General features: G+C 39.2%; 3 protein-coding genes across 3 annotated transcripts; all 3 read right to left on the minus strand.

Moving 5' to 3' along the window:
- Positions 1 to 264: 264 nt before the first annotated feature.
- On the minus strand, positions 265 to 2,360 carry LOC131218515 (polyol transporter 5-like). Its single transcript, XM_058213083.1, has 2 exons — positions 2,135 to 2,360; positions 265 to 1,889 (listed from the first exon to the last, which is right to left on the minus strand). Exons 1-2 carry the CDS (start codon positions 2,283 to 2,285, stop codon positions 457 to 459), a joined length of 1,584 nt encoding a protein of 527 aa, XP_058069066.1. The 5' UTR covers positions 2,286 to 2,360; the 3' UTR covers positions 265 to 456.
- On the minus strand, positions 2,345 to 4,960 carry LOC131219044 (uncharacterized). The gene is made up of 3 exons (XM_058214006.1): positions 4,448 to 4,960; positions 3,983 to 4,365; positions 2,345 to 2,404 (listed from the first exon to the last, which is right to left on the minus strand). Exons 1-3 carry the CDS (start codon positions 4,575 to 4,577, stop codon positions 2,345 to 2,347), a joined length of 573 nt encoding a protein of 190 aa, XP_058069989.1. The 5' UTR covers positions 4,578 to 4,960.
- A 598-nt stretch (positions 4,961 to 5,558) lies between these two features.
- On the minus strand, positions 5,559 to 6,497 carry LOC131219045 (uncharacterized). The gene is made up of 2 exons (XM_058214007.1): positions 6,180 to 6,497; positions 5,559 to 6,095 (listed from the first exon to the last, which is right to left on the minus strand). The coding sequence occupies exons 1-2, from the start codon at positions 6,495 to 6,497 to the stop codon at positions 5,559 to 5,561; spliced, it is 855 nt and encodes a 284-aa protein (XP_058069990.1).
- Positions 6,498 to 10,319: the final 3,822 nt, after the last annotated feature.

A 10,319-nucleotide genomic window follows, 5' to 3' on the forward strand; every position in this document is an offset into this window, starting at 1 on the left:
CCCCATGTCAACGTAGGTGAAAGCGAACATGGACAAAGGGTGCAATAGCTCATTTTCCCATTTCGCTACTCTCTATCATTGAGTAGCTAATAATAAACGAAAAGGTCTAAAGTTCAACTAGCTGGACCATAAGGTACAGTACATCCAACGGTTAGTGAATATAAAATCCAATCCGTCTAATAGGTTGGAACCACCATCAGGATCATCCATTACAAAATTCAGTTCTTTCCACTTATCAGATGCGCCATACCATTAAAAAAAAAAATGCAAGCGTTCGTAGCAATCCATTGTACGTGTTAGATCTCATACATACATCAACGGATGAAATTTATCCACTTGGTGGACCATAACTTTAGTAAAACCGAAACTATCTCATAATAAAACCAAGTAAAACATGCAAAGGGCACGTAAGTGTCCAAACTTCACAAGAAAATGACTAAAATACGGTCTCAGCAATCACGGCTGAGCTGGACCGTGGCCCTGACCATTGCTAGCTAACTGCAACTGGCCTTGGTTTTCTCCCTTCCCTTTCTTCGCCCATCTCGATTCTTCAAACAGAACAGACATATCTTCCAGCGACTGCCCTCGAGTCTCCGGCAAGAACGTGTAGAAGAAGATCCAACCAGCGGCAGCGATTCCTGCGTAGAGGAAGAAAGCCCCACCGATTGTAATCGCTTTGTAGAGAGAAATGAAAGTCATGGTAAGAACACCGCTCGTTGTACGGTTCAAAGCAACCCCAATACTAGCACCCTGGGCTCGTAGCCTTAAAGGGAAGATCTCAGAGCTGTAGACCCATGTGATGGGTCCTAGCCCAATCGAGAAGAAAGAAACGAAAGCAAGGACCATGACGATACAAACGACGATGGCTCCTGTGATTTTTTTATCTGGATAATGATCGATGATTGTCAATCCCGTAGCGAGGGTAAGGAGAGATAAGACAATGCCTCCACTGCTGAAGAGTAAGAGAGGCCGTCTACCGATCCTGTCCACGAGAAATGTTGCAATCAAGATAGTCACCGTTTTAACAAATCCAACGGCTACGGTTACACCCAGAAGTGGGTCAGTGCCGTTAATTCCAGCTTTCTGGAAAATGCGTGGGCTGTAGAGAACTACTGCATCGATGCCGGATGCTTGTTGGAAGAAATGGATTCCAATTGCAGCGATGAAGACACGACGGACAGCTGGGGTTGGGTGAATTAGTAGTTCTTTCCACACACCTTCTCCATGGCTATTTTTTTGTACCTGAACAAAATCATCATTGCAATTCTGTGGTATTCCCACCGCTTCTTTGATATCAGCGATTCGGCTTTCGGCCTCTTCTTTAGAATCTGAGGTCTTGTAGAGTACTCGTTTTGCTTCTCCAAGACGGCCTTGCATCACCAGCCAGCGTGGAGATTCGGGCATGGCTAAGACTCCGACGGCTAGGAAGACGGACGGTATTGCACCGACACCAAGCATCAGTCGCCAGCCTAGATGTAAGGAGAGCTTGGAGAAGGCGTAGTTGGATACGTATCCGAACATGATACCGGCGTTGATGAAGACTTCAGGGAAGGAAGTGAGGAAGCCCCGAGAGGAGGCGGGAGAGACTTCGGCGGTGTAGACGGGAGCTATCATGAGTGCGTAGCCTACTCCAATCCCAGCCACGAATCTACCCACCATTAGAAAAGCGTAATTCGTTGAGAAGCCCATCAGTAGAGCGCCGGCGAAGAAGATTGCCCCGGCGAGGATGATTGTGTAACGGCGGCCTATCCAATCGGATGTTCTTCCTGCGAGCGCCGACCCAAATAGACAGTAGAGATTGAGAATACCGACGAGTACTTCGACCTGCACGTCGCTGATTTTTAGATCTTTTTTTATAAAGATAACTGCTCCACTCATCACTCCAATATCTATATAGAAAACAAAAACAAGATAATCAGAATCCCGTTTAGCTGTAGTCATGAGAAAAAAAAAAAAAACAATTCGGTTTTTTAGAATTTCAACTCTAAGTAGAATCCCCAAAAAATCAGGAAATGCAAATCAAAATCAAAAGAGCCCCAGTTCGCGAGAGAGATCTAAAGCCTTTAAACTCTTAAAAGACAAAAACCCAATTCTCTTCTATAACCAAACATCTTCTAAAGAAAGAAATTCTTACCATAACCCAAGAGAATTGAAGTCATGGAAGCGATCATGGCGCAAGCGAAAGCGTATTTGTTCCTCTTCTTCTTCTCCGGCTTCACCATTGTAGGATCAGAGATCCAAGAAGCGTCGGATTCCACACTCTTTTCGATCTTTTTATCTGCCATTTCTCTCTAAAAAGCTCTAAAGAGAAACAGAGATAAGAAATTAAGGAAGAAATCTTTTTTCACAGCTTACAAAGGGAATTCAAGTAACTATGGCCAGTGTTTGGGAGAGGGTTGTAGAGCTTATATAGACAGAAAAGCTTACATAATTGGAGAGTTTTTCTATCCCACACGCATTCTACATGAATCGCACGTGCCTATCTACCACTTGTTTATAACATCCGACCTTCCCATGTCGGCAGTTTTCTGATTCCTCCATTGTCCTCATGAGATGGTGGGCCACTTGATGCGTGGACCCACAAGTACTTGTTTTCAGGGTCGATGCTACTTTACCTACGGTCGGATCCTTCACACGTGTACTGAGTTAGTGTGCGTGTACGAGTGGTTGCGTATACGCGAAAGTACGTTTTCACCTTGCTGCAAAGTGACTGTAGTCGTTGGATTTGGGGTCATTTTGAAATGATCCAAACCGTTCATGTGGTGGGATTATATTCGATGGGGGCACCCAAAAAATAACTCTCAGGTTAGAATATTTCAAATCTCCAGTTCCATTAACCGTTACACGTGTACCATTCATAGAATATTTCGCCATGGAATTTTTGGGTAACGACCATCCATGTGTGGCCCATCATGTAAATGGTTTGGATCATCCTAGTTCTAACGGTAACAGTCCCCAATTTAGTGCCGGCTAGGTTATAGCCAAATTACTAAAATGCGCCTAGAGTCTCTTTTCGCCGAGAAGGTACTTTGACTTGGACTGATACCTGCAGTCCATGTGCAGTTCCTGTCGTTATACGTGCGTTTTTTATTGAGTGGTCACCCCATCTGCGAAAGTGGACGTGCGTTTAATTCATGAGTATGGTCCACCTGATATTTGGATCTTCTTCATTTTTTAGAATCATAGCCTAAAATGATCTGGAAAAGAAGGATGGACGGTGTGGATATAGAATAAATACATCAAGGTGGGGCCCGCAGTTAGGTACGCACCGTATGGTATGCCGCCGCGGCCGCACCTAATCGGCTCCCTTTGGAATGGAAGTTATCCAAAAAGAGGCTATTATCACATGCGTTCATGGACGGTGATTACTGTACATTCGAGATGTGTAGGGTCCACCTGTGACTTGTATCTAAAATCCAAACCGTTCATCGGGTGAGAATACTCAACATCATAGTACATTCTAAGAATAAATCACATCAAAAGACTTCCTTTGGGGGCACACCACAGGGAGCAATGCACGGTCATGCCTACACCTTATATATTCACTTGTCTGACCTGCCTAAGGCCCCGTTTGTTAAATCTGAAGTCTAAAGCCTGAATCTGAAATCTGGAGCCTGAATCTGAAATCTGAAGTCAAAAAACTTGTTTGGTAACTATGGCTGAAGTCTGAAAATTAATTACTGAATTTGAAACAATCTATTTGTTAACAAACATCTGAAATGTCTGAAATATGTTAATTTGACACATTTACCCCTATCTATCTCCTGTTTTGAAATGCTTTATATTATAAAGAAATTATTTTTTATTAAATGAAAATAAAATTATTCTATTGAATTCAAATAAACTATAAAGTACTTAATAGAAAATTAAAATATCAATATTCATAAAAACAGATAAAAAATTAATGATTTGCATGTATAAGTGTGACGGCAATTTCTTCTCGCATATTGGACATAATAGTTTGTTCAAAGTTTCCAAATACTCCTTCTACTTCAGGCATATCATTCTCTGATTCGATATTCATCTCTGAAAGAACATTTTCATTATTGTACTGTTGGAAGAGTGGATCGGAGATGGATTCTTTTCTGATGTAGTTGTGTAGTGTTATGCATGCAATAACTATGTCTCTTTGCGTCGAGAAGGAATATGGTGCCATCCGCTTCAAAATTGCAAAACGCGCCTTCAACACGCCAAAAGACCTTTCGATTACATTCCGTAACTTTGCATGCATATGATTAAAAACTTCTTCTTTACTAGTAGGCCGCCCACCACTACGAAAGTCACCCAACCAATACCGAACATTACGGTATGGTGCCATAAATCCTCTTGTGTGAGTGTAAGCAGCATCAACAAGATAATATTTATCTACATAAAAACAAATGACAGTTTAGCAAAATTTCAAGTTATAATTTTACCAAGTTATATGAAAAAGTATATTAAATATTACCAGGAGGGGGCAACGGAAATTTCTTTGTTGGATCAAGTACAGCATCCATAAGTACCCTTGAATCATGTGCCACCCCTTCCCATCCAGCTATGACATATGTAAAAATCATATTAAAGTCACAAATGGCCATAACGTTCTGGGCACATTCACCCCTTCCTCTTCCTCTGTAAGGTATTTGTTTATCTATCGGGATACATGCAGGAATGAGGGTTCCATCTAACACACCAACGGCACCCTAAACATTAAAGGTAAATTGTTAACCCTTAAGTAGGATGATTCAATTATAAGTAAATATATTTATATTTTTTATATGAAGTTTTACCTTAAATATTTGCCGAAGATGTCGGTGTGTTCTGATTTCTTGGACATTTTGATCAAATGATGGAGTGACAATCATTTCTTTGGCAAATTTTAGCATAGCAAATAATACCTCATGAAAGTACTTATGCACCGTTTGTGTTGAATGTACAAATCGATTTCTTACCAATCTATTCCGAAAGTTATGACTAATTGTCATTATAAACATGGCAATCTTTTCCTCGAGTGATACATATCTACTATCAAATAACCACCTTCGAATGCGAAACAAGTTACACAAACTATTGAATGTATCTTTCTGCATTCTAAACAATTCGTAGCAAACTGAAGATGGACCATCTAACAATTCTTTCACAAAATATGATCCAGGTAATGCAGGAGAACTTGCTTGTATTCTGTTGGTAAACGTCTCTAAATAATTAAATAGCAACTTTAATACAATAATCTTCAATAATTTCTTCTGTTCATTTGTTAATGCCATAATTCTGTCAACATCGAAAGTAAAGACTTCAATTAGATGTTTAAACAATTAACTAGTTAAGATTAACAAATCTCTTAAATATCTTATATCGATAAAAATCGATATGCTCTATATAATAATCTTCAGCATATCGATAAATCAAGAGTTACAGTGGAATTAAAGACATGTGAAAGAAATAAAACTATTAAACTAATATTAAAATTATTCAAACCGAACAGCACTAATATAAAGTCTATAAGCAAAGCTAATGTCAAAACATTAAAGAAAAAGAAATAAAACTAATGTAAAAAATGTAAAAAAATAAACCACACATTAATCTAAAGTCTCTATCCAAAGCTTCATATCCTCTTCTTCTTCTAGAAGGATCCACACTTCTCTATTCTCCTTCTTCTGGGTAAACGATTTTAGAGCTTTAAAGTATAATGGATCTGGTCTTCTTATTGATAACATGCTGTTTAATTTCATTAAACATTCTTTGATAGTGGGTCCTTCTGCATCTGTCTTTTCCAACTGATGTATGAGTGCATCTACGCTGCTTTGGATATCCTTCTTCCTATTTGGTTTGTGCCGTTTGCGTTGATGAGCTTCTAAATCGACAAGCGGTGCCTGTTGGCATTCTTTAGTAGTTGAATTTATATTAACATCGAGACTGCCTAAATTGATTTCATTTTCACTCATAGGTGTATTTGAAGGTATTTGAGATGACGACCCAAAATACTCCTCGGGAAGATTATCGCTATGTGTTGTGTAGGCTTCAGCACCAGTTGCAACAAAACCTTCAAATAAGGCCCTCAATTCGTTCTCAAATGCTAGTGGTCTATTTCGAAATTGAGCTGCATTCTTATTTGCCTACAAAAAAAAATCATAAAATCATGTCTTAATTTGATGAAAGGCAAATTCTTATTTAACTATATAACAAAATTTCATAATTACCTTTATGTACTCATCCCATCTTTCTTCAGGCCAATCGAATTGGCCCGTCAATGCATTGTACCCATGTCCCGTAATGCTTACCAATTTTATCCACGCAGTATATTGTACTTTCAGATAATCCCATAAATTCTTCAATTGCTTTTGATTAAATTCTTTTCCTGTACGCTTTTTCAACTCAATTATTAATTTGTTCCATGCTTGTTTGGTCAAGCTTGAACCTGACCTACCACCCTTATGTGCTTCTTCAAGACAACAATCAATAAATATTTTTTTTTCCAAATCACTCCATCTTGCCCTGCCACTATCCCTTGAAGTCATTGCTACAATAGTCTACTATAAACTGAGAATTGTTTAACGAAGAACAATTGAGTAAAAATCTTTTAATAAATCAAGTCAATTTTGAAAGATAAAGAGACTGTAATACCTGTCGAAGAGAAATATTTATAATCTTTTATAAAGATGCTGAAAAAATAATTAATGATGCAGTGGAGAAGTAAATGAGAAGCCTGTTGTATTTTAGAAAAAAATAAACGTGAATTGGTACTACACCAGATTATTTCCCGCCAACTTTGATCTCCTTAAAACTGTTCGTACAACTTGAGTTCAATGAGCCCCATATAGGCTTCCAATGCAGGAACTTCGTGCAAAGAGGAGCATACGCGGATTTCCTGCTAAAGCCTTTCGTAGGAACTTCGTGCTCTGTTAGCCCCTCCATGATGTATGTGTTTCATCCATTCCGTTCATCCATTTTTACAAATCATTCTAGTGCATCACCCCAAAAATTAGAGGGATATAAATCTCAGGTGGACCACACCATAGGAAAATAATAATAATTGGATAAGCATCATTAAAATCCTCCTAAGGCCCACTGTACTATTTATTTGACATCCAATCTTTTAATTAGGTCATACAGGCCTAGATGAAGGGAAAAAACAAAGATCAGCTTGATCCAAAGCTTTTATGGTCTCCAAAAGTTTTTTCATGGTCGACGCTATTCAACACTTTTCCTGTAATGTGGCCCACTTGAGATTTTGATATACCTAATTTTTTGTCCCATTCCACAGAATGATCTGAAAAAATAGATGAATGGCATGGATGCAACACATACATCATGGTAGGGCCCACAGAGCACCGACCATCAGCTGCTGGCCGGTGGCAGTGGAGCAGCCAGTCCGTTCACGTGTTGGAGCTGGACGTGGATTGCTTTCCCAGGAAGTTCCCGCGTTGGGATGCATGGTGGGGGCCACCTTGATGTTTATATTACATCCAAGCCGTTTAAAAGGTCATTTTCACTGGGATGAAGTGAAAATACCAAAAATTAAACCCCTTCGTGGGCATATAAATGTTTCAACGGTGGTCACTAAATCTCCACTGTTTCCTCTCGTGTGGTCGATTAAAGTTTTGAACATACCTAATTTTGGGCTGCATGACATAAAATGATCTGTAAAATAGGATGGACGGTGTGGCTTTCACACAAACATCTCAGTGGGGCCCACCCAGATTCCCTGCGCAGTAACTTCCTGCGTAAAGCTTTTGCAGGAAATCTGCGTCCGTTGAAAACGGGAACGGATTGGCTACTCCCCCTGACACCAGCCCCGTGGCCGGTGGTCGGTGCTCTGTGGGCCCCACCATGATGTATTTGTTTCATCCTTTCCGTTCATCCATTTTTTCAGATCATTTTATGGCTTAATAGAAAAAATGAGAGGTATATAAACCTCAGGTGGACCACACCACATGAAAACAATATTGATTGGACATCCATCATTAAAATCCTCCTAAGGCCCACTGTACTGTTTACTTGACATCCAATTGGTTGATTAGGTCATAAATCCCCAGATGAAGGGAAAAAACAAATATCAGCTTGATCCAAAACTTCTATGGCCCAAATTGTTTTTTAAAGGTGGACGCTCATTCAACACTGTTTCCTGTAATGTGGTCCACTTAAGATTGGGATATAACTCATTTTTGTTCTCAGATCGTAAATTGATCTTTTAAAATAGATGGACGGCATGGATGGAGCATATACATCATGGTGGGTCCCACGGAGCACCGACCATCAGCCATTGGCTGGCGTCAGGGGGAGTAGCCGATCCGTCCCCGTTTTCAAGCAGGACGCGAATTGCGTACTACGCCCGCCCGTCCCTGGCTCCGAACGGGCAGTTCTGTGGACGGGCCCACCGTGATGTATATTTACATCCAAACCGTCAGTCCCCTTTTTCATATTATTTTAAGGCTTGGATGCATAAATGAGGCAGATTCAACGCTCAAGTGGACCACACCAAATAATAATTTTGGTTGCATTAAAATGCACCAGTTGCATTAAATGCAAGAGTCATTTATGATGTGGTCCATTTGATTGTTGGATCTAACTCATTTTTTCCTTGATGCCTTAAAATAATACGAGAAAAGGGATAGAGGATTTGGATTTAAAGATACATAACGGTGGGCCTGCCCACAGAACAGCCCGTTCAGAGCTAGGGACGGGCGGGGGGTAGTACGCAATCTGCGTCCGTTGTACGAACGGTTCAAAGAGATCAAAGTGACATGGGCCACTGTGATTTTTTTTACCATCCAACCTATTCATTAGGTCATGTAGACATGGATGAAGTGAAAACACAAAGATCAGGTTGATCTGAAACTTCTCAAGCTCTCAAGAAGTTTTTAACGGTGGACGTTCAATCCCCACCTTATAGTCCAATTAATTATTGGACTTGCTTCTTTTATTGGATCACACCTTAAATTATTTAAAAAGGTTGATGGACGATGTGGATCAAACACATAACTCATGGTGGGGCATAAAGAAGATCTGCAGGTTAAAGGTTGATTTTGTATTGCGCAAGCAATTGAAAAGAAAAACTTTCCGTAATAACTTGAAAAGGGGTACTTTTGGAAGTAAAAAATTTTTGCTTAATGAAAAATCACGGAGCGCATTCCCCATTCACCATTAAGCCAGACTCCTATCACTGAAAGAATTCAGTGAAAAACCACTTAGCGCTTTCCGTCTTTCGCGTTAACAACGCATTAACAAACACCACTAAACACGGAAAATTTTCTCCATTCCGCGTTAAGTGCAAAAATTCAGCGTTAACAAACACGGCCTTAGTAATCTTAACTTTAGACACAAAACAACTTAGTCTCTAAATGATTTTAAACTTAATCAGTAAACTCTTAATTAATTATCCCTTAAATCGTAATTGGAATACGATAAGATAGGCTAAAAGTGTTGCAAGGATTCTGTAAAATACACATTAAAAAGCAATAGTTTATGATGTGCTCATCGATCTCATTAATATGCTATCGATGGGTCTTGATGGCATTGAAGGACCACTTGATGCGATCGAAGAAATGGTCTAACAACTAGACATAAAAATGGAGTTTCTCGATGGGATCGAAAGTCACCTCGATCCTATCGAAGGACCTTCGATCCTATATAATGATTTTTCGATCATATACACAGAGTTGTTAACTAGTTGCTGGAAACCTTTTTATATAAAACGATCATTTAGTTCTTAAGCATTTTGATGAGTTTTTTGTACAATAAAAGTCTCAAAAAATTTTCACACATTTTTCTCATTTTAAGTGTCTGAACTTACGAGATTTGATTCATCTTTTTGGGCTTTACCACTCTAATAAGGAATCCAACCTCCATGTTAAAGATGAACTCAATATCCACTTTGTTCTAGAGATTAAATCAAAACTTACAATCAAATCATTATCTAAATCCTTTAAAACACTTATATAGGTGAATCCCACAAAAAATTAAATTTTCATTAGTTGTAGGAGATTCGACAATCATTTCTTGCCTTGGTCACATCATCGAAGTATCAAATGTAAGGTGAACGATCATAAGAGTTGAAATATCAGCGTCAACAATCGAGAAAACACAAGAAGAGTGATTGAAGCATGGGAGAGCGTCGGTCGAGCAACCCAAGCAAGACGTTACAAATAGGCTCAATTCGACAAGTAAGGTTATCAATTTTAGAATCAATACACTTTCTCCTTGTGTAAGATTGAGTGTAAGAGTTTGACTCAAACTTAAATATATTCTTATATATATCTTAGTTTTTTGTGTAGGGTTAAATTCACCCGATACGGGTGTGTACATGTTAGTCTCCATGGAGATCCTTCGATAGGAGTGTA

This window comes from Magnolia sinica, chromosome 11 (genome assembly GCF_029962835.1).
Source record: "Magnolia sinica isolate HGM2019 chromosome 11, MsV1, whole genome shotgun sequence".
Classification (NCBI taxonomy): Eukaryota; Viridiplantae; Streptophyta; class Magnoliopsida; order Magnoliales; family Magnoliaceae; genus Magnolia; species Magnolia sinica.